Source organism: Oratosquilla oratoria, chromosome 8, assembly GCF_046742065.1.
Source record: "Oratosquilla oratoria isolate Oo_2021 chromosome 8, ASM4674206v1, whole genome shotgun sequence".
Classification (NCBI taxonomy): domain Eukaryota; kingdom Metazoa; phylum Arthropoda; class Malacostraca; order Stomatopoda; family Squillidae; genus Oratosquilla; species Oratosquilla oratoria.
The window spans coordinates 60,050,945-60,075,478 of NC_134784.1; the positions used below are offsets into that span (position 1 = coordinate 60,050,945).

The 24,534-nt window shown below is 42.6% G+C and overlaps 1 protein-coding gene across 3 annotated transcripts in view; it reads right to left on the minus strand.

Moving 5' to 3' along the window:
• Positions 1-24,534, minus strand: part of LOC143027766 (neuroendocrine convertase 1-like) — a 159,656-nt gene that overhangs the window by 27,432 nt on the left and 107,690 nt on the right. For all 3 annotated transcript variants that reach the window (XR_012966647.1, XM_076189294.1, XM_076189293.1), the window contains 3 exons: positions 21,255-21,355; positions 18,830-19,048; positions 2,728-2,891 (listed from right to left, as the gene is read on the minus strand). Coding sequence is in view for 2 of the 3 variants with exons in the window: in XM_076189294.1 (XP_076045409.1) it covers positions 2,728-2,891; positions 18,830-19,048; positions 21,255-21,355 (484 nt within the window). In the remaining variant the exon portion in view is untranslated. The remainder of the gene's footprint in view (positions 1-2,727; positions 2,892-18,829; positions 19,049-21,254; positions 21,356-24,534) is intronic.

Sequence of the window (24,534 nt, forward strand, 5' to 3'; positions counted from 1 at the left end):
TTCTAAAATACCCGATTTCAGTAAAGCTCAGTTCATAGGACTACGTCAGGAGCTTCAGCTTACAGATTGGGAGGCAAAATTAAATGAAAGACCTGTAGATCAGATGTGGGAAATATTTCAAAATACATTCACTAAGATAATTCAAACTTACATTCCTTTTAAGGACAGACGTCCCCCATATCAGGCTCGCCCAAAGTGGCTCGACAAAGAAACTGAGAAAAGTATTGCTAAGAAGAGACAGGCTTATAAGAAATATAAGTGCTCGGGTGCATCTAATGACTATGAAAGTTATGTATCAATACAGAGAGATTTAAAAAAGACAATAAGAAAAAGAAAACGACAATACGAAATGAACAACGCTGATAAATCCAAAGAGAATCCCAAAGAATTCTATAGTTACATTAGAGATAAAAAGGTTGTTAGAAATCACATTGGTCCACTATTATCTGCTGACGGTCAACTTGAATATTCAAATGAAGGAATGTGTAATATCTTAAACAATTATTTTAGCTCGGTATTCGTAAACGAAACACCTCAAAGTGAACTCCAAACTGAAACCTGTGAAAAGTCTAGGGTAAACTTACTCACTACGGTAAATATAACAAAAGAAAAAATTAAAAGGTGTATAGAGAAACTCAAAGTTAATAAAACATCAGGGCCTGACGGTTGCCATCCAAGAATCTTAAAGGAAATGAAAAATGAGATTGTTGTTCCATTAGAAATTATTTTCAAGAAATCCATTATATCCGGAGATGTCCCAAGAGAATGGAAGCTAGCTAACGTTACTCCCATATTCAAAAAAGGTGACAAAAAGAAACCAAATAACTATAGGCCTATAAGTTTGACTTCAATCGTAGGAAAAATAATGGAAACTATCATCAGAGATGCTATCGAACATCATTTAGAAAGTAACCGTTTGATAAATGATAGCCAGCATGGTTTCAGAAGGAAACGTTCTTGCGTGACTAACTTACTCGAATTCTACAACACAGTTATCTCGAATTATGACAAAAGAAACAATATAGATTTAATATATCTAGACTTTGCAAAAGCTTTTGATACCGGCACACACGAAAGACTACTTACTAAATTAGCTTTACACGGAATAAGTGGTAGCCTATTAGGTTGGACTAGTAATTGGTTGAATGGTCGAAAACAGAGAGTTGTTTTAAATGGAAAAACTTCTAGATGGAATTTTTTTATTAGTGGAGTTCCTCAGGGTTCCGTTCTTGGGCCACTTCTATTCAATAGTATATATAAATGATATAGACCATGGACTAAGTTCTACTGTTTCCAAATTTGCTGATGATACAAAACTGTGCGGAGTGACAAATGATCACTCAAACCAATTAGATATTCAAGAAGATTTAGATAAATTACAGCAATGGTCTGAAAAGTGGCTAATGAAATTTAACACAAGTAAATACAAGGTAATGCACATAGGTAAAAATAACAGTAAGTACGATTACAAGTTATTTGGAAATTCGTTAACAAAAGTGGATAGTGAAAAAGATCTCAGCGTAATTATCAGTAACAACCTCAAATCATCCAAGCAGTGTATTTCAGCCTCTGAGAAAGCAAATAAGATTCTAGGACTGATTGCGCGATCTTTTGATTTCAAAAGTCCATCACTCATTAACAAGCTATATCAATCGTTAGTTCGTCCACATTTGGAATATGCTGTTTCCGTATGGTCACCGAATCTCATTAAAGACATTGACAGACTGGAAAAAGTACAACAGCGAGCCACAAAACTGATTCCAAATATCAAAAATAAATCATACGAAAATCGACTAAAACATATGAATCTGTTTTCCCTAAAAAAGCGTAGACTCAGAGGTGACTTAATACAGGTCTTTAAGGTTTTAAAGGGAATTGACAACATCAAAAGTGACAACATTTTCACATTGAATGAGAATCAGACAAGAAACAATGGTCTCAAACTGTCCGGAAATAGATTCAATTTGGAAGTAGGTAGAAACAACTTTGCCAACCGTGTAGTTAATGAATGGAATAAACTTCCTGCACAGGTAGTGCAATGTAGTTCAGTTCGAAGCTTTAAGAATCATTTAGATAAACACCTAAGCAAGATGCTGTAATGATTATAATTTATTTTATATCATTTGTTTTTGTTTTATCATTTGTCTGTCTGATTTTGATTTATTATTAGTTATATGTCAATTTATTATTATTTAATATTTACCTGTTTGTTTATTATTTAACTATACCTATGCATTTATTTATTTATTTTATTTGTTATTTACATTATTATAGTTTTTATTTATTATTCTATTATTATTATGATTTTTTCGCATTCGACCTAGATATGGACCAAAAGGTCTCCTGTCGGCATGCTCCGCCTTTGTAAAAATTTACTCTCGCAGTTGCAGAATGATCATATATTTAATTCCTCTTCAGTACTTCAGCACTACAGCCAGAGTACCTTCAGTTTCTACCCTGGATATTGTATTATGCAGTTTTCTATCAATAAATATATACTATGCAGTAATAAAGTACTAAAGAGAAATTTCAGGGAAAGATATCATACGGTTTAAGTGTTTTGTACGAGTATTGTATGTATCCGGGCTCTGTTCCATTCGAGACGACAGAACAACATTGCTACTTCATTGTCTTTGTTTGCATGAGACTTAGCAATGTGCACATGTAGATTCTAGTGCTGCTGCACAAGTATAGATATATATTTTCACAAGTAGGATACTTGCGCACCTTGTGGACTTAGTAACTGAAGACTCAAGGCTCCTCTGTGCGTGTAGTTGAGGGTGGCGACCACCTGGACGTGCTCCAGAAACCGCACTTCTTCTTTGCCTGTGCAGGATTTGCCATCAAAGTGTAATTCCACCATCTGGTTCGATTGAAGACTCATCTCAGGACTGTTACGGAGGAAGACACGAAAAAATAAAAAGTAAAACCACATCATAGTCTGAATTTGTCCCACCGTGTCACCGTGGCAGAACTGCAAATTGTCATAAAAAGTATCCCGTCACTTAACTGGAAAAGAAAATAATGTATTCGAACTTTTCGACAGGGTGTCGGACTTAATCAATTTCATTTATTTATTTACTTATTTGTATATTAATGTATTATCAATTTATCAATTCATTTATTCATTCATTTCAAATGTTATTCATTTACTTATTTATTTATCTATTCATTTATGCATGTATCTATCTTTTTAATTCATTTATCTATACATTTATTTATTTATTTATTTATCTATTTACATTTTCTTATTCATTTTTTAACACCGGTCACTTTTATTCAATTACAAACCCCAATTTGAAGAGGGTTATGATGCAATGAAATCCCATTCAGATCTTTTCTCCCATTAGTTATAACCGCTACTCTGAACTAAATGATGTCTTAACACATGAGACAGAAAGTTTACAATAGTATAATCGCACGATCTTTTTATCCTAGACTGCATTCAATTCAATCCTTTCAAAAACGTGCCCTTTTTTCATTCACATAAACACATACTTGTTCCTGAATTACGAAGTTTTGCCAGACTCCTACGGTGTATTAAACTGCTCCTCTAAATGGTAATGAACAAAGCTTGGATATCAGTGTAAAATTTAGATTTATTTTGTATATTTATTATAAGAACGCCTGACTTCACTGTTCAAGCAAATCGACACCAATATTTCTTTGTCGCAGCTCGTGCCGCTTAAATTCTTTTTATCGGCTTAAGAAACCTACACAGCGAAGCTATAGCGATAATCCCATACCACACTCCTGGTCATATAGCCACTTCCCGAAGGTTGAGTGTGGTTGGAATTTTCCGCCAGAATCATCAGAAATTTAAAATTCCCGGCTCTGTGCAGGCATACTCATTGTCGACCCCCCTCCCCCTCCCTTCTTAGCCGGCTCGCCTGAGTCGTCACTTCAATGAGAAATGAAGGCTTCCCCTGTGGGAGGAGGGAGGGACCCTAAATCTGTGCAGGTTTCTTAAGCCGATAAAAACAATTTAAACGGCACGAGCCGCGACAAAGAAATATTATCGGCTGAAACAAACCTGCACAGCGAAGCTATGCATGAGACGAGGACAGGTGGGAGGAGAGGTGAAGCCTGATTCAAACCGTTATTACATGTGTCTTTCCTATGGGAGACTTATTCATTTTATCACTCAGTAGAGGGGAGAAAAGAAACGTCAAGTACCCACACCGAAGAATGTGACATGCACAACATTGCACTGTTCACACAATGCGTAAATTATACGAAAATCGTATCCTGTTCAGCGGTTCCTGGGCCCCTCCCCACTCCTCGGTCGCCCTTTGTCCCCTCTACCCCCTTTTTTTTTCTTTATTTCTTTTTTTAAGATGAGAGGGTTGGAGCCATTCCCATGGCGACACATGGGACAGGGGCGACCGAGTGGTAGAGACACCTTGTCCCCACGGGAGTCGTCGATGTCCTGCCCCTAGGTCCCGCACCCGCTCCAGAGTGGGTGCGGAGAAACGCCAGCGATGCCACGAAGTCCCTGATGCTGTGGGCGTGCGGGGCATGGCCCGGGTCGGCTCTCTCCAAAATGCGGCAAAGCAGGTGCGCCCGGGACCTCGGGGTTAGGGGAATCCTAAATTTCGAGTTGTAGAAGAGATGATCCTCAGAAATCTCTTCCGTGTGCTCCACGTAGTCTTCGAACGCACGGACCGGGCGCAGCGGTTGTGGGCGTCCTCCCTCCCGGAAGGATTATATTCTGAGAGGGCCAATCATGTCGTCCGCTCGGCCGTTCCTGGCCAGGAATGTTGGTGATGGAGAGAGGGTTAGGGCCGAGCTGTCCTCCTCCAGTTTGGAGAAGGACGGGTGGCGGGTGATTGCCGCCAGCTGTGAAGCCCTGTAGTCCGTAGTCAAGGCGAGCAGAAAGACGACACGTTGAGGGAATTGTTCTTCCTCCATAATGGCCTTTTCGAACGCCAGGTACTGCAGAAGACGATGCAAGGACCAGGCCAGGACCGGTTGATGTCTCGGCTCTCTCGAGGCGCTGATCCCCTTCATTAGGAGGGTTCGCGCCCTCTGTGGCACTCGGATGTTCATGCCAAAGCGTAGCGGATCAGTAAGGGCTGTATAGTGAGGCAAGATAGTCGCCGGTGCCCTGTTGGTGGAGTCAGCCAGCCAAGTCAGGAAGTCCAGAACCGTGCTGGCGGAGATGGTCCCCATCGTGTGTCTCCGAAGGCAGTTCCGAAATCTCCGTCCGCAGGACCCACACTGCCGCACTGAGGACGGAAGGTGAGCTCTGAGCATCTTGTCTGCTGCCTCTGTAGAGAAGAGTTGGCTGAGAGCTCCCCGTAGAAACTCCAAGTATCAAGTTGGAGTGACGCTTGGAGAGGTGCGGTAAGGCTGTTGGCTAGGCAGGCTGACCCCAGTAGAAGGGGAGAAGGGCCCCATCTCATTAGCTCCCCGAACCACGGCTGGGTTGGCCAGTAGGGAGCTATCAGGAGGACCTGACCCTTGAAGGACCTGAGGGTTTGCATCACCTTCAGGAGGACCGGTGTCGCTGGAGGAGGAAAATGAATACGTACTTCCAGCTGTTCCAGTCCTCCGTGAAGGCGTCTGGGCCTCCTGTGCGTGTCCTTTGGATGCAGGTGAGGTAGAGGGGGAGCTGGGTCGTGTTTGGGGCGGCAAACAGGTCCACCTCTGGGGTGCCGTAGCGGAGGGAGAGCGACTCGAACACTTGTGGGCGTAGTTGCCACACCACGGAGGTCTCCCGGCCCGGAACATACTTCGCCGAGAGTGATATGGCCCTGCGTGATGCCTCGGCGAAGATGTCTTCCGACAGGGCTAGGAGTGGACCTGGTCGGGCCGTACCTTGCCTCTGCACGCACTATACTGCCGTCACATTGTCTATGTCCAAGCGAACACTCATGCAGGAGAATTCGGGGTGTCGCTCGAGTCATTCTTTCACCACTATCAGCTCCCGAAGGTTGATGTGTAGTGACCTTGTACCTTTCGACCATCCCCGGCAAGCTTGATGTCTCCAGCTCGACTGGAAGCCCCACCCCATGTCCGAGGCGTCCGCCGCTCCTGCCATTCGAGGTGGGGGCGGGGACTATGGGACTGACCGGCGTAGGGCCCCCGACCGAAGCCAGGGACGCAACAAGCTGTGGAGTGCTGAGGGTACCGGCCCGGGAAGGTCGCGCGGGAGGAGCAGTATGCTCCTGTCGACCTCCCGTACCAGCCGTCGGGGCCCCAAGCGGCTCAGTGGAAGGGCCGGGGTCGCGAAGTTGAGGCACCCCCCCCCCCCCGAATGCTGACCGGACCTGAGCCACCGACACCATATTGAATCGCAGGGCTTTCAAGAATTTGTTCAGTGTGCTCAGGTTCATAGCCAGTCTCGTTTTTCCTGGGCCTTTTTTGGTATGGTAAAGAGAATCAAATTAGTAGGGCAAGGTGGATCCTGATCCCCGGAGGGTGTAGTGAAGTCACAAAATCGATTGTAGAACGTATAACAACATACATGCGAGACCGAGGTCGTTTCCGAGCGACCTCGTCCGTGGGCGTTAGTCAAGAGGCTTCGTCCTGGGTGAAGACGTTCCCTGAGCGTCTCCCGCTAAGACGGGCCTGGACCCTCGGTATGTATCCAACTCACACCAAGTCTTCCCGCGGGAAGTCCTCGAAGCCCGTGGCGAGCGTCCTCATCCAATAGTGTGCTATGGCAGTTTGTGACGTCTCATCACCCACAAGCTGACTTCCATATGTTTAATACCTAGTGACATCATGTGATTATACTGTGACGTCACCGGATTTAATCATGGCGTCATAGGATCGCCTCGTGACGTCACAGGGACACAAACTGACGTCATAGGACTACATCGTGAAGTCATTTTATCACATAATGACATCATCTTATCACACCGTGACATCACTTTATCGCATATTGACGTTACCTGATCACATCGTGAACTATTATCACATCGTGGCATCATGTAATCATATCGTGACAACACCAACAAAATGACGTCACAGGATCCCTATCGTGACGTCATATGTTTTCATTGTAATTCCACTGGACCATACAGTAATGATACAGAATTAGTGATGTCACATGGTCACATCGTGATGCCACAGGGTTACATCACGACGTCACAGGATCACATTGTGATGTCACAGCATCACGGGACGTCACAGGATCACATCACGGCGTCATAGGATCACATCGTGATGTCACAGAAACACATTTTGACATCCAAGAATCATATAGTGACTTCAAAGGATCACTGACGTCACAGGATCACATTGTGATATATCGAGGTGTCATTTCCTGTGTGCCTGGACAGCCTAGTAGGGCGGAGTCCAGATCGAGACGTCAAATGATGTAATTCAGGTGATGAGAGGACCCCGTACTGAGCGTTTCCACCAGGCGAGACCCCCTCTTTGCTGAATAAAATCCCTCGCCGCTACACAAGGGGGATGTATGTAAGGTCATACCATGAGAAGGGGCGGATCTCGTAAGAGTCCGTCGTGGTAGGAGGATAAGGTAAAGATGAACAGAGGTGGTCCTCCACCCCGTCCCCCAACCCGACTGTCGTCTGATTGGGGGTGGGGGGGTTCATCATGAGAGGGGCCTTTCAGTCCTATACTCACCGCCGGCGCGGAGGGGCGGAGGGAAGGACCAGGAGGGAGTGTGGGAGGGGGGGCCGGAGTCGGAGGCTCGTTAGAAGGCTGCTCTTGAGGGTGGGTGGGATGCTCTGGTCTGCGCGGCCTGAAAGGCCGGATAGCGAGATAGGGCAGAGTCGAAGACGGGGCCTATCAGGGACGGAAGGAGGGTGGTGCCGTGACCGGGATGTGGAGGGTGTGGACGAGCTGAGCGTCCTAGGCCTCTTGGGAGAGATAGAACTCTTTCTCGAGCGGGACTTCCTGTTGGGTCTACGTGAGCGGCTCTGGGAGGAAGGTGGGCTCACGGGCCCGCCCGAAAAGGCAAGCCGAAAGGTGTTAGAGGGCCACGCCCTGAGTCTTGGCTTTGGCCTGGGACTGGGCATTGGCCTGGGCCTGGGCCTGGGCCTGAGCCTGGGCTTCAGCCTCGGCCTGGGCTCCGGCTTCGGCCTGGGCTTCGGCCTGGGCCTGAGCATGGGCCTGTGCTTGATCCTGGGCTTCGGTCTGGGCCCGGGCCTGGGCCTGGGCCTGGGCCTCGGCCTGGGTCTGGGGCCTCGGCTTCGGCCTGGGTCTGGGGCCTCGGCTTCGGCCTGTGCCCTGGCCTTGTCCTTGGCCTCGGCCTGGGTCTCGGCCTGGGTCTGGACCTGGGGCTGCCGAGAGGCCTGATGACCCTCGGGGGCACCACCCTCCGTACCATAAGACACGTCCCCATGTCCTCCGAGAGGACCCGGGTTGTTTACCAGGGACGACTCGGAGACGGGGACGGATTGCGAGCGTATAAGGTCAAAGTCTACGCCTAGGGCCTGACGATGCAAGCCGTGAGGCATTAGAGGACCATTGATGGTCGGAGGTATGGGGCTGCCGAGAGGCCTGATGACCCTCGGGGGCGCCACCCTCCGTACCATAAGACACGTCCCCCTGTCCTCCGAGAGGACCAGGGTTGTTTACCAGGGACGACTCGGAGACAGGACGAATTGCGAGCGTATAAGGTCAAAGTCTACGCCTAGGGCCTGACGATGCAAGCCGTGAGGCGTTAGAGGGCCATTGATCGTAGGAGGTATGGGGCCGCCGAGAGGCCAGACGAGCCCCCCTCCGCACCACCAGACTCGCAGCAATGGGCACAAACCGGACCAAATAGATTTAAAAAGGCAACAACTGGTTCACTAATAGGGTGGTCGAAGAATGGGACAAACCGGCAACCATGCAGAAAGCGCTGAAACTATCAGTTGATTAAAAGCAGGAAACAGACTCACCGGCAAAAAACCAAAGGCCGGCAGCGGGTATACCGCTCAGTCCGTTTCCGCGCTAGAAATGACGACTCAGGCGAGCCGGCTAAGAAGGGAGGGGTAGGGAGGGGGAGGTGGGGTCGACAATGCGCATGCCTGCACATAGCCGGGAATTTTAAATTTCTGATGATTCTGGTGGAAAATTCCAACCACACTCAATCTTCGGGAAGTGGCCATATGACCAGGAGTGTGGTATGGGATTATCGCTATAGCTTCGCTGTGCAGGTTTCTTTCAGCCGATAAAGACACGCTATAAACAAAAATATAAAAACATTTTTGTACCATCTTATGTTTTTTTAACAAATGCTTCATAAAAGTAAAATATGCAGTTAAGGATGAATAAGAACACCGAAGTGAATTTAAAGGTCAACTAAGAAGGTTTCGGATTTGTTTTGTATTTTGTTATTTCATGTATGAAAATATGGATGTAGGACATTTAGTCTTCTGACAAATAGTCTTCCACTAGTTAGTCTTCTGATAACTAGTCTTCTAAAATTGGACATTTAGTCTTCTGATGTTCTTTAAAATCACATAAGTTAGAAATTATTCCACGTCTACTTTAAATTTAGAATACCAAAATGCCAATAATTATTCTTTATTTATTTATTTTTGAAGTATCAACATAACTACTTTGGTTAATATATCATTTACACTTTTCTTTACTTTTATTTATTTATTTATTTATTCATTTATGAATAAATGTCATAAAAATTTCCTTTTGGTGCCAAATAAGTTGATATAAGACATGACTTATGAGCGGTATATGAATGGGGCCGAAACGTCCGGTGTTGACAATTTCATGAGGCCGAAACGTCCAGGGTCGGGTCACCTCCGTGGCCCAAAGAAGTTGCCCAAGGTATGCGGATGTTTAGGCCTCATAAAATTGTCGAACACGGACGTTTCGGTTCCATGCATATGTACCCCCTTTTAAGTGATGTCTTGTTTCAACGTCTTTGGTTACAAAAGAGAATTTTCTGTCTTATTTCAAGATATTGTGACTTCACAAGGTAATTTCAAAATTGTCTTAAAATAAAATCTATTATGAGCGCATAACCCTTATTGGATTTGAGATACATTTTCACTTCTAAGAAAAGATGGTTTTGCTTTGCAAGGGAATTTCAGTCCGCCAGATATATAATGTGTTAAGATATACACATTTTTTTTTACCTTGTATTCTATGTAGAAGGAAATGATTAATGTTATTCCAGAGTTTGTTACTCTTGACCTGAGGTCAACCGATCATCCTTGTACTTGGAAGACCACCTCCAATAGGGAGACCTGACCTTAAGCTATTTATTTTCACATTCCTCACTGATATACTGAACGGATAACTCGTCTTCGGACAACTGGGCCGCAAAACTGCCAACTTGGCAAACTCGTCCACAGAAATTAGGACAACTCGTTCACGCAACTGATTCACCATCACACATACACCTCATTTTAGCAGCACATCAATCAACTTATACGTCATACCAGGCGTGAAATATAAGGTACCCTGGAGCCTCTAATTCTCCTATTCTTATCTTATTTATCATTTATATATGGTTATATTAAATCACTAATTGATAATAAGATAATAGTAACTGAAGTTTTAAGCTGAATATCCTCTATCAATTTGAAGACAAGTTACTGGGAAGACTAAATGTCCACATTTATTTTTCAAAGGAAGACTAATTGTCAGAAGACTAAGTAGTGGAGGACTAATTGTCCAGAGACTAAATGTCCAAAGAGTAAATGGGGGGATCCCTGAAAATATAACTTAGAATAAGTTAGAACACTAAAATGCACGTTCCTAGCATCTTATAGTCTTATGGAGGAGAATGTGCCGGGCCTCTCCTGTCGACCGGCCAGTACACGCCTGCCCTCTTCGCTGACGCTGGCGAGCGGGTTTATATTTCTGACAATTACACATAATTCCGAAGTCACGTAATTCTCTGCTTTCAGAATTGTGCTTGGAAGGATAAAGATAAAACAACACTCGCCCGACTGCCCCCTCTTCGCACTGCCATCGGATCCACTCGTTTGACTACGCTTCAGATATCGCCCATTTCGGTGTACAACACAATGTCGAAAGACAGAACGTCGAAACGACAGAATGCCGAAACGACATAATATCGACTGCGACAAAATGTCGAAATTTCAGATATCGACGTGATTGTGTACATAAAATCACCGAAAAATGCAAGCCTGTGTTCACGCTCAACTGCGACAAAATGTCGAAATTTCAGATATCGACGTGATTATGTACCGAAAAATGCAAGCCTGTGTTCACGCTCAACAGTAATAACTGAAATATCCACCAAAAACTTGGTGCTATCCCTAATTAACTTTCTTGACTGTACATAAAGTGAATATTCTAATTTCAAAATCAATTCTTGAAGTACATTCATTCGAATACAAAAAGTAGGAAAAAAAAAAAATCTTGTCTGTCCATAAAGGAAATATTCTAATTTCAAAATAATTTCTTGAACTACATTCATTCGAATGCAAAAAGGAGGAAAAAACTTTCTTGTCTGTCCATAAAGTGAATATTCTAATTTCAAAATAATTTCTTTAACTATATTCATTCGAATACAAAACAAAGAAAACATGGCAGAATTCTTCGTTGCTATAAAGGAGGAAAAAATCTTTCATACGAAGGTTTTCTTTACACCAAAAACAAATGTGTTAAGGAAAAAATATACTGGCGCTGCGAGGACCATGTCTGTTCAGGAAAAGCTGTAACTGTTGATGATGTGATAGTAACCACAAAAGCTCACAATATACATGGACTGAATCCTGCAAGGGTTAAGGTCCAGCAATCGATGTCCAGGATTAGGCGCATCGCCAAAGAAACTTTGGAAGGGACGTCGCAAATGATATGCCAAGAACTCTCCAGCCGCCATCTTCCAGAAGAGGTTCGTGGATATCTTCCGGAGGAGTCGAGCATCAAAAGGCTAATTCAGAGGCAGCGTCGTAAAAGCCAGCCGGGCTTTCCAGACCTTACCCTACCTGATCCTCACATCAAGACAAAACAAGGGAGGAACCCTTGGATTATGGCTGATATCAGTTTTGGCAACAGTGATCGGACCATAGTGCTTTGTTCAAACAACAACCTGAGAAATTTATCGAATTCTTCGGTATGGTACGGTGATGGCACTTTTGACGTCTCCCCGGGATTGTTTTATCAACTCTACACCCTGCATGCACCAGTGATGGGGCAAATCCTGCATCTCCTTTTCGTGTTGACAACAAAGAAAACCAAAGACGCTTATTGTCGTATCTTCTCAGCGATCCAAGAAGCTGCATCACAACGCGGTCTGTATCTCAGGGTCAATGTTTACAGAAGTGACTTTGAACGTGCTGCGATGGAAGCTGCAAAGGATATCCTGTTTCTGCAGAAGGTCGAAGCCTGTTTCTTCTTTCACTTTGCTCAAGCGCACTGGAGAAAGGTAGTGTGGATATGGGTTTGCGTGAAATGTACGTGAACGACAGTGGTTTTGCAGAGACTTAAACAGCTCACTGCTTTGGCTTTTGTCCCCTCTTCCGACATCTCAAGAGCCTTCCAAGATGGGTCGAGTAATTTGGGAAATATCGGTCTTTATTGGCGAGTAAGATTTTCTTTAAAACAATATCCAACTTCAAACAACCTCTTTTAGTCATGATTAATCAAGTGCCACTAATATAAAAGGCACACATGACCGAATAATCAGTGAAATGCATATTTCGACATTATGTCGCATTCGACCATACGTCGTGTCGACATTTTGACCATTCGACATTCTGTCTTTCGACGTTCTGTCGTAGACACCACCCATTTAACGCTCAAGCCTCACCTGGGGTCAATCAGGAACGCTCAAGCCTCACCTGGGGTTAATCGGGAACGCGCTACCTAGCTGGGTTTAATCAGCAACGCCACACGTGGAGAGTGAATTCTAGTCACTTCTCATAAGATATATACACACACCTCTAACGAACATAACCATGCCCCACGCACAAACATCTACACGTACTTTCTTCTACTAAAATTCGCTTCCTTTCTAATTTTCTCTTATACTACATCTCATTTCAGTTTACCTCCCACTAAAGATTTTTCCGTTTTTTAACCTTTACTACTACGCCTCCTACCATTTTCTCAACTTTTGGTGATTTTAATCCCAGGCGTCCAAGTTCCCTGCCCGTTTCTCCCGAGCCACCACCATCAACCGCGCCTTAATCGTCCACGAAAAAGCGCTTATTGGCAATAGCCGTCTTCTATACACTACTATATTTTCATTTTTTTACAGACACTCTTCCCCTCCCACAAAAACCGATCCCGCGCGAACGGGTGGTCTGTCCTAACTAGTCTAGATCCAAATCCAGTTCTCTCCAGCAAGTCGCCTCGGGCACAACCAAGTAGTTCTCTCCAGCAAGTCGCCTCGGGCACAGCCAAGTAGTTCTCTCCAGCAAGTCGCCTCGGACACAAGCAGTTCTCTCCAACAAGTCGCCTCGGGGACTACATCTCCAAGCTTCAAGTGGCCCTTCGCACTCAGCCCACGGCACTTGAAGGCCCTCACCCTGGACCTTCCCTCCTGTGGCTCTTCGCTCTCAGCCCACGACATTTGAAGAGGTCCTCCCTCCGGACCTATCCTCTACGGGCCCTCGTCCGTGACTGACAAGTAAACCCTCCCTATCGCACTAAAGGTAATGGAAACCATAAATAAAAACGAAAAAAGAAAATTATGAAAATAATGAGGAATAGTAGCTACTACCAAGAGAGCATATATATATATTTTTTCACTTGTTTCATGATATAATCTGCTTTGCAATCGTGCACCACACAACAATAGGCTTATTATCTTGCTTTCAGGTTCAAAAGCACACAAAGGGCTTAAGCTCATTATAACACAGAAAGCACTTCTCAAGGATATCGGTCACCTTTCGCCTTGTCCACAAACATCAGCACTGGAATCGTATCACAAGGTTGTGTGCTTCTTTGCTCCTGTTATAGTCAACATTTGTAACACTCCGATGACTTGTGCATCTTCGTAGCTGATCATCTTCGTAGTTGAGTCTCCCTTCGATACTGGCGTGCACGTGCGCGCACGCATAATATGCTACAAGATGTGGTTTCGACGGAAGCTAACCGACGTTTCTTGACTACACCCTTTTGACAATAAAGGATTCTTGGCATCTCAGGTCAAACCTCTATCTTGAGCTGTGTCTCTGGGATCAGCCATCTGCATCGGTTGACGGCACTACTGACCGAAGCAACCCAACTTCTCAACATTCCTCATTGGCAACCCTTGTAAATATTTTGCATATGTATATATTTTTGACAACCTTCCGAGCTTTCCTGAGGGCTTGCCATGTATGTAGTAGTTAGACCAAGAACAGAACAGAACAGAACCGATTAAAACCAAGAACTCGGCCTATGTTTCTCTTCACCACCAATTCAAATGTAGAGAACGCCCATTCTACATTGTGGTGGCAGTGTTGGGATTGCAAAGTGACACTAACTCTACAGCCGTGGACATCAAAGTAGCTCTGCAACACTAATTACTTCGAAGCATTTTCCAGCATTCCACTTACGAGCCAAAAGCACTGACGCTCTTAGCTCCATCGCCCACAACCCACGGCACTACAAAGCAAACAATTCAGCGACAGCTTCAATCTTCGCTGAAGCATCTTACATATGAGGTAATCCCTCGTAGCTGCACTGCCTGCAACCAAGAAACGAAGCCCTAGTTCTACGCTGATACCTCTCAGCTGATTTCTTCACCACCACATCCACGCCCGCCGCTCCACCACGTCAACATACAGACGTATTCTTCAGCCCCGACGGAAAATCTCCACCAGAGACATTCTCCACCACGCCCGCCGCTTCACCACGTCAACATACAGACGCATTCTTCAGCCCTAAAGGAAAATCTTCACCAGAGGAACGCCCGCCGCCTCCACCACGACAACACAAAGACGTTGGACTGCACGAGTCGGACCATCTTCTCTTCCTGACATCGCATCAAGCTTCGCCCAATCATCATTACGAAGCCAGAGATCATTGCGACATCTCCGAACTAACGCTCCACCATTCACCGCATCTAAACCGTGCAAGAATCTCTCACCTTTATCTCGTCCTCGTATAATCCAGTACCATCTTGATTGCATATATTTTAACTTCCCTTTCCAACAACCACCTACTAATTGATTCCCCTGTTTACAGCAATGAATCCTTCCATCTCTTCTCACCCTTCCCCCACTGTAGCCCCGTCACCACCATACTCCAACACAGTCTCCACACATATTTTTCTCAATATAATGTGTCCAAAGCCCTCTCTGACTCGACATACCGACCCTATACACGAAGCCAAGCTACGTCTCCACCAACCATGCCTCCCCTTCTACTTCCAACTCTTCAGACAATTCAACTACTCACAACACCATGACAACTCAAAATCTCATTACAGTAATTCAGGACGAGAGAAGTTTACCACTTTTTAACGGTAGGAACATTCCTGTACACACCTTCCTCACTGAAGTTAACTCAGAAATACTACGTAGGAATGTCACAGACGACAAAACAAAGATATCCATTCTAACATCCAAAATTGACAAGAATAACACATTAGCTGGTGACGTCATTCAGTCTGACTTGTTTGAGGAAACTCATTCATTTGATACATTTGTAGAACATTTTAAAAGGTCATTTGTGGCTTTTGAGCCACTTGGAACACTTTCCCCCCTATAATCTCTTGCAAAAACGTATGATCATGGCCCACACACCACTAAAGAAAAGGCAGTCAAAATAGATTCAGCATTTAAGAGCAAACTCAGAGTCTCAAAAACTCAGACTGGGTCTCAAACAACACAATTTCATTAGATAACATAGTCTCCCTCATTGCATTATTTCGACTGCTCTCACAACTACACCCAGACACACTCCAAAAAGCCAGCACCATTACATTCACACCAGGAATCACATGAGGTGAATTCTCACGGAAATTCTCTGACACAGAACAAGCTATCATGCAGATACAAAGTTAGTCAGTACCCATAGCACCAACACATACGATAGCACAGGTCACACGATCCCCTCACATCACACGAGAGCACGACATACATCATGAACGCGACATCACTCTCGACAACGCTCTCCTTCAAGAACAAGACTGTTTTTTTTATATGCACTGTCACAAACCAGGACATCCCGTTAACACGTGTTATCACAGATACTCGTCACAACCGAACCGATACTGCGAGCATCATGGCATTTGCTTTCACACGACTGATCATTGCTGTGTCTTATTTGCACAAAAACACCATAGACAAGAATCCCCAGATAACCTTCCTACTAGACATTCACGTACCACATTTCCTGCTAGAGAGTCACGTAACACATCTCCTGCAAGGCATTCACACAACACATCTCCCTTGTGACCACAGGATACAAAGACTCGGTGCACGCCTAGGACAGTCACTCCATACAAAGATATTCCACTTGCAACCTTACCGGCACACACCCTGGATATCCCAGACATGTCTTCAGATTCCTTAACTTTCAGTGCTAAGTCTAGTAATACCAAAGTGAAAGTATTTCCCCAGTTAACATCATGACACTACACAGTTTCCACAGATTCCGCACTGAAACAAAATGTTTCACCATTTTGGACCCCCCCCCCGATGTCAACCTTTGCCATGTAGATGGTGTACCTTTCCCAATCATTGGTAAATTTTCTCTAGACATTAGTTTCAAAGATGAGTGCCTAGCCATTCCAGTTACCACCTACGTAGCTGACGTCCATTTTCCTGCTGATATCCTAATAGGCTTAACATTGATGAAGCAATATAATACCATCATTTACCCCGTTCAACATGGCATCATTTATGCTAATCACTTCTTCCCTGCATTGCCATCAGCAAATTCCCCTAAAATCAATCACATCAACGTGGACAAGCAGGCAAAATCTGATTTACACCAATTAATTCTAGCACAACTGCTCAAACTAATTCTGCTTCGTCACACGAGGATGCACCAGCGCTTAACTTAGATGGCACCGACACACACACACACATTCCCACGACTCTAACTCTTCCACTTCACTACCAGCTGTAGACATGCCTTCCAAGCGAAAAAAAAAATGCACTAACTCCTCCCGCATGTCAAAATCGGCAAAACTCAGGACAAGACGCCCTGCAAATAACATAAATGTTTACATTGTTTACATTTCTAACCACACCCCCACTTCGACGCTCTCCCCCAAACTCTCTGGAACCTATCGTATCTTTGGACATCAGTCAAAGAACAAAGTCAAAGAACTCAGTTTGCACAATTTTGCGAAGACCGTCTTGCAATCACAGAACCATAGTATTCCTGCAATAGAGTACCATCAACAATCCTCTCAACCAAAACCTCCAAATCCCCTTCCCCACTATAATCTTAGGAATCGAGCAACAGGTTCATAGAATGTATATTCTTGCCTAGGGGAATGGAAAAACAGTATCTACTTTCTGCATGTTCATACTATTGTTCACATTTCCTTATATTCATGAATATTTTAGTTACCACCATTGTTACACCATTTTGTGAATATGTCTTCATGCCCAGATCCTGCAATCAGGCCTGGTTTGCCTTGTGTTATTCTCTCTTCTATCTCTGTAGCACCAATATCACTGGGGTCAGTGATAGTATCGAACCAAGCCATGTTATAGTCAATATTTGCAACACTCCGATGACTTGCGCATCTTCGTAGCTGGGTCTCCCTTCGATACTGGCGTGCACGTGCGCGCACGCACAATATGCTACAAGATGTGGTTTCGACGGAAGCTGCGAATCTTCCCAGGGACTTCTGGACCAAGCTAACTGACGTTTATTGACTACACCCTTTTGGCAACAAGAGATTCTTGGCGTCTCAAGTCAAACCTCTATCCCAGCTGTGTCTCTGGGATCAGCCACCTGCATCGGTCGACGACGCTACCGACCGAAGCGACCCAACTTCTCAATATTCCTTATTGGCAACCCTTGTAAATATTTTGTATATGTATATGTTTTTGACAACCCTCCGAGCTTTCCTGAGGGCTTGCCATGCATGTAGTAGTTAGACCAAGAACAGAACAGAACTGATTAAAACCAAGAACTCGGCCTGAGTTTCTCTTCACCACCAATTCAAATGTAGAGAACACCCATTCTACACTCTGAAGTCCCAGCACTTTTTTATGAAGTAATGAAAGGAAGGCAAATACATATGTAACTTCAAACATCTCTTTATGTAATTTCACTACGGTAATTCAGGCACAAGGGGGCTGAATTCATATTGAGAATGGTAAAATGCATGCATGGTGATTGAAAATTATCATTATAAATTTTCCACTTTCAGACTACTACTTGTTGCCCTTCATTTCAATTAACATTCATGTAAAAAGCAGAAAATTGACAAATATGGAGAGGTGCAGTGAGCAATATATTATCCCAAAGAATGTAAACAATGGCTGTTACGTCATCAGTGCCCTAGCGGTGGAAAATGTAACTACGACACTGAAGAGCTTATCTACTATGAGTCACTTTTAAGATCATGCTTTTTGAATAAAAATCAAGACTAGAAATGTGCTTTTTAGTGTTCTAGCTTTTTCTAAGTTATATTTTCATACATGAAATAACAAAATATAAAGAAATCCAAAACCCTCTCAATTGACCTTTAAATAACTGTTGAAAGCTCCACATGTTTGTGCACAGTTGAATTTCAAACTTTGACTAATATTCTACCATATTCTACTTGTACCATGTTCTACTTGCTTTATTTTCATAATGTTTCAATACAACATTGTTCAACAGAGATGTATTGTGGTATACAAACCACGATTACAGTGCCACATATCAAGAGCTAGACATTACAAGGTAATAATCAACAGGACAGCAACAATAATGATAATCGGAGCAAAAATGCTAGATAACAGCTATTTTCGTAACCGTTTATGCAGTTTACCTGTTTATTGGTTTGAGGCGACAGATATGTTGGTCGGGCACATTGACCCAATCCTTGAGAGCACTGACGAGATTTTTGGCGCTCAGCAGTCCAAACCCGAAGTGAGGATTCACGAGAAGCCCGCGACCGTTTTTGGTCCAGCCGGAGTTGTGGAGAAGAGGACCTGCCAGGCTCGTCCACACCACTGCATGTTGAACGTCCCGCCAGGTCACATTGCTGCTGCACTCAAAAGAATTTTTGGGCAAGTGAGTTGTTTGAGTAGAAACGACTTAGGTTACAATATTTTATTTTTTGAATTTCCAAATGTCAAATCACCTTTGTGTCTTGTACTGAGAAGCTAAATGTCAAACTAAAAGAATTTAAACCTATATGAATATTATACATAATGGTGAATTGCCCTTAGGGAAGTCTAGAATGCTGTAAGCGAAGTCGTCTTCTGGCTTTTCAAATTCACAACATTTGACAAGAATTTTGAATGTGTGATGGGGGCTCTCACAAGCTTTAAGAATTATTCCTACCAAGCTCCCAGGCAGATTACCAATCCATCTTATCAATATCCGGGTAGATACAATCTCTTTGACACTACCACGACCTATATGGATGCCCTCTGGGCCTCGCCCACCCTGGGCAAATTCAGGGATGGCCCCGTGGGCAGGGTGAACGTCTAGGAGACGAAACGTGACCACAGTGTCTCAGCTGACGCTCAGTGATAGGTTTGTTTGTTTCATGTCTGCATCATTGAGTACGTCCTGATTTGAAACACGACCCTTCTCTGAGGCTGTGCTGAAGGAGTCTACATTTCACATCCATACAATAGGAAGACGGGGATCACAGAGGCCATGAAGACATATTTGGGTTTAAGAAGGAAACGGGAAAGAACTGGTTTACCAACATAGTGTTTAACGAATGGAATAGACTTAGTAGCCATGTAGCCAGCTCTGAAACAATTGATTGTTTTCAGAGATCAGATAGTATTTTGGATAGGGATAACAGGCTGTAAGAGGCACGGAACTGCCTGGTGTAGTCCTTATGATCTCTTGCAGTCTCCTCCATTCTTATGTCCTGTTCTGGAGAGGTTTATTCATACCTGCATCTTTCGCGTGCCGGAAAATAATCGTTAGCGTGCCAGGATTTGCACGCGAGCCAAGGGTTAGCCACCCCTTTACTAGAGCATCCATAAGTCTCATCATCGGCAAAGTCTACCAATAATTCAGGCATTATGATCATTGATGGCCAACATCATAAAACGTGTCATGCATAAACATTCAACATGTGAGTTCTGTACAGAAAAGAAAATTAAACGTGAACATCCACGAGGAAATATCTGGACAAGTATATGAAATGAAGGAATCCTATTCATGGGAGAGGACATGGACCCAGTAGAGTCAGAATTGTACTTTACGAAGTCAGGCTTAGGTACCTTAACTTACACTCTCTGGAAAGACGAAGTGTGTGGGGTGATCTAATAGAAGTATTCAAATGGGTCAAGGGCTTCAACAAGGATGATGCAAACAAAATCATCATATCAAGACAGAACTCGTTGTAATCGATTTGAATTTGACAAATTTAGATTTAAGAAGGAAATAGGCAAGAACTGGTTTACCAATAGAGTGATTAATCAAAGGAATAGAATTAGAAACCATGTAGTAGTGAGCTCTGAAACTATTGGTTGTTTTAAGAGAAGAGAAGATAAATTTATGGATGGGAATGGTAGGTGGTAATAGATATAGAGCTGCCTAGTGTAGGCCTTATGGTCTCTTTTAGTCTCCTCCGTTCTTATGTTTTTATGACTGCCATATGTTTTATATTATTTGATTATTTGTTTGTTATTTTTTGTTTGTTTATTATCATTTGCTTGGTTTTCATTTATTATTAATTATCTGTCAATTTATTATTACTATCTACCTGTTTGTTTATTATTTAACTACCTATGCATTTATTTTTTATTTATCATTTATATTATTATAATTTCATTTATTTTTCTTTTATCTATTTATCATTATTATATCTTTTCCGCATTCGACCTAGTTATGGACCAAAAGGTCTCCTGTCGGCATGCTCCTCCTTTGTAATTCTTTGATTGACTTAAGAGATTTTCACAGTCGTGGGAACTACTATCCATGCAAATGGAGGAAGGTAAATATCATTCAATATTACCGTAAAAAAAAAAAAAAAAAAAAAAAAAAAAAAAAAATGCAAAGCAGTGAGATTAAACAAAAATGAAAGAGGGAACGAATGGAACACACTTTTTTTTTTATTAGTTTAGATCCCGTTCTCAAATGCTGTATATCTATTTCTGAGTTCCTATGTGAGTTACTGACATAAATAAATGGGTGGGTGAGCTGTAAACAGTTCATTCTCAAGAGAAATATGTAATGAACACATACTCATAATCAAACATCATACGAGGACTTGGACTACCTACTTGGCCTCGAGGGAAAGAGCAACGATTCCTGCCGCAAGCGGGGCAGCAGCGGAGGTGCCCGTGAAGTCGGTGGTGCATGTTCCTCCGATGTCTGTGCTCACCTGCAATACAATGTACGTGTATATATATATATATATATATATATATATATATATTGTAACGTAATATTAGATATTACGTCATATGTGTAATTATGTTATAGAATTGTGTTCCTTTGTATTACATAACTATGTTCATATTTCTTGTCTATGTATGTATTGTAACAATGTTAAGCAGTAACGCCCGTCCACTATATGTAATCTTGCCTACGTGCGGAGAAAGGTGCGCACTCTTGTAGAACAAACAGACAAGCGAAATCCTGAATAGTTCGGAGCGCACAGATTTGACAGTTACTAAATAAATAGATTGTTCAAGCGAGTCGAGGGTCCTAAAACTACCCATGTTGATGTGTGTTAACTTACCCTCCTCCCCCCCTTTCACTCACTCGCACACTCACCCGGAAGTATCCCGCTTCCGGTCCAATGGTATATAAGCGGTGGAAATCGCTCACTCGTCGTCATTTTCCCACATATTGATCTCTTGATAAAAACTAGAAGGTTTAGATTCATGAGACGATTGGTGTGAAGTGATCACCCTTTTTGCCTACATTACGTGTCTGATATACATTGCATTACTTTACTTATATTTGTACTTATTACTTATTCTGATGCATGTTCCTGATCTCTTTGTACTTAGATAGTACCATATTGTATACTTATCTTATGTTTCTTATTTGAACGATAATTTCCATATTCTTATAATCATGTAACGGTCCCATTGACCCTACTGCCCATTCTCTTTTGTGTTGATTGCCTGTAAATATTTTCCATATTAATAATTTCGTTTACTAGTTTTATCGCTAGTTTAATATTCCTTTCCTGGAATCTTCTTTGTTACCTTTACTTCTAGTCTTACGAATTATCTAGGCCCTGACCAGATAGTTCAGTCCTACAGTGGCTTCTAGAAGTGAGCTGGTTCTTAAGAACTTATCCGTTATACGTAACGTATCTTCACAAACCAGCCAGCCCGTAACAATATATATATATATATATATATATATATATATATATATATATACTGACAAATACGGAGGTGAGGTGGCAAAATAAAACGAAGCTACAATATAGAGTTTTATTCAAAACCAGACGGTTCGACCTCTTGGGCCTTCCTCAGTGGACTGAAAATAGGAGAAGAATCAAAATCCATCAACAGCTTTCATTGTGATCTGACAACCCTGTGTGACCTCACCCCAGGCTCATTTTTCCACACTCGCCAACCACCAACTGTATGGACGTTTGTGCCCGCGAGAATTTGTAGTGTTTTCGGTGGCAATGTATGGAGCCTCCAAAGCTTTCCTTCCTTTTTTCAGGTTTCCTATGTAATATGTGTGCTTCCCTCTAGATCGGCAGATGATCTTCATTGATGTGAGCCACAAGCGCAGTTGATGTTCTGTCGTCTCTCCCATCCTGGGCCGGATTTACATGTTGCGGGGCCCTGTCAGGTTCATCCTCCATTAAAATATCGTCCCAATTTTCATGAAACGTGCTGTCAGTCACAGTGTCACTCGGCGCCTAGTCAGTCAGTTGATTACTTTTTTTTTTTTTTTTTTTTTTTTTTATAACGATACAAAAAAAAAAATAAAAAATAAAAAAAAAATACTATTGTGATGGAGTTGGCGCGGGGCCCTATGCCGCAGCCCTATTGGCTCTACCCTAAATCCTCTTGTGTAATCTTTTGTCCAGGCCGCGTCCTGTCTCACCGATGTAAGCCTTCTCACAACCTGCACAAATTTTTTTATATACAACGCTTTTATTTTCTTGTAAGTTTTCTGTTTTCTTGGTAAGCTCGCCAATTTTCTTTCCCGGTGATGTAGCTGTTGTTGTTTTTTTTTTTTTTTTTTTTTTTTTTTTTTTTTTTTTAGGAAATTACTATTTGTGCAAATTTAGTGTTAGGAACTGAAATGAATATTCTGTCATTGTTGGTGTTATCTGCAGGCGTTGTGTTCCTTTCCATATTTTTGATGGCTTAACGTTTCAATTGCCACCTCACTATACATACATACATACATATATATATATATATATATATATATATATATATATATATATATATATATATATATATACACACACACACACACGAGTCGAAGTGACAGCGAGTTTTGGAACTTCAGGAAAACTTCGAATTAGTAGGGAAGGGGAAAGCTCGTGGTGTAGTGGGAAGGTGAAGAAAAGGAGAAATGGAGGGATTACTGTGGAAAATGGAAGGAAATGAGGAAGGGCACGAACGGGCCCCGGAAGTCAGAAGGAATGTCAACAAAAGGGTTGCAGACGTGCAGGTGAATTCGAAAATATCTGTAAAGGCGTTAAAATTAGAAGTATAGATAAGAACAACACAATATAAAGTGGAAATAGTTATTTCCATGGATTTAATGAGGGAGGGGGTGACAACCTCCCCCGATTAGCAAGTCTAGAGGAAAAATTAGAGAAAATAAACGAACAGTGGGAGGTTAGGTTCAGCCAATTTACACGGATTACACAAAGAGTTGATAAATTGGAAGATCTAAAGAAGGAGAATCAAAACCTAAATAAAGAAATAGAAGAATTAAAAAGACAGTTAAAAGAAGTAAAAGATGAGAATGAGGAATTAAAGAATAATAATAAAGAGAATAAAAAGTCCATAGCAAAAGAGGTACAAGGTTGGAGGAAAGTCCAAGAGAACAACAAAATTGAATTTAGAGGAATAGTAAACCAACAGATGAAAGAACAAACTAAAGACACAGTTATTAAAGTGATGTGGGAGAAGGAGAATATAGAGACTTAGCGGATAAAAAGAAATGTATAATTATATTAGGGATGGAAGAGAAGCATAATCCAAATAGGACTACACGAGTAAAAGAGAAGGAAAAGGTAAACAAGATATTAGAAGTAGTTCAAGAGGATGAACAAGAAACATGGAAAGAAATTGAAGAAGTATATAGAATAGGGAAATACAATACAGATAAGACCAGACCAATTAAGGTTAAATTCAGGTCACAAATGACAGCAGAGAATATCTTAGCAAAAACAGGGAAACTAGCAAAAAGTGATCAGTATAAACAGGTATGGATAAAAAGAGAAATTAATAAAGAGGAAAGAGAGGATGAGAAAACAAAAAACTAGAAGCTAAGGAAAAAAAAACGAGAACAGAACAGTCAGAAAAAGAGAAATTCTATTTGAGAGTAATGAATATGAAAATGAGG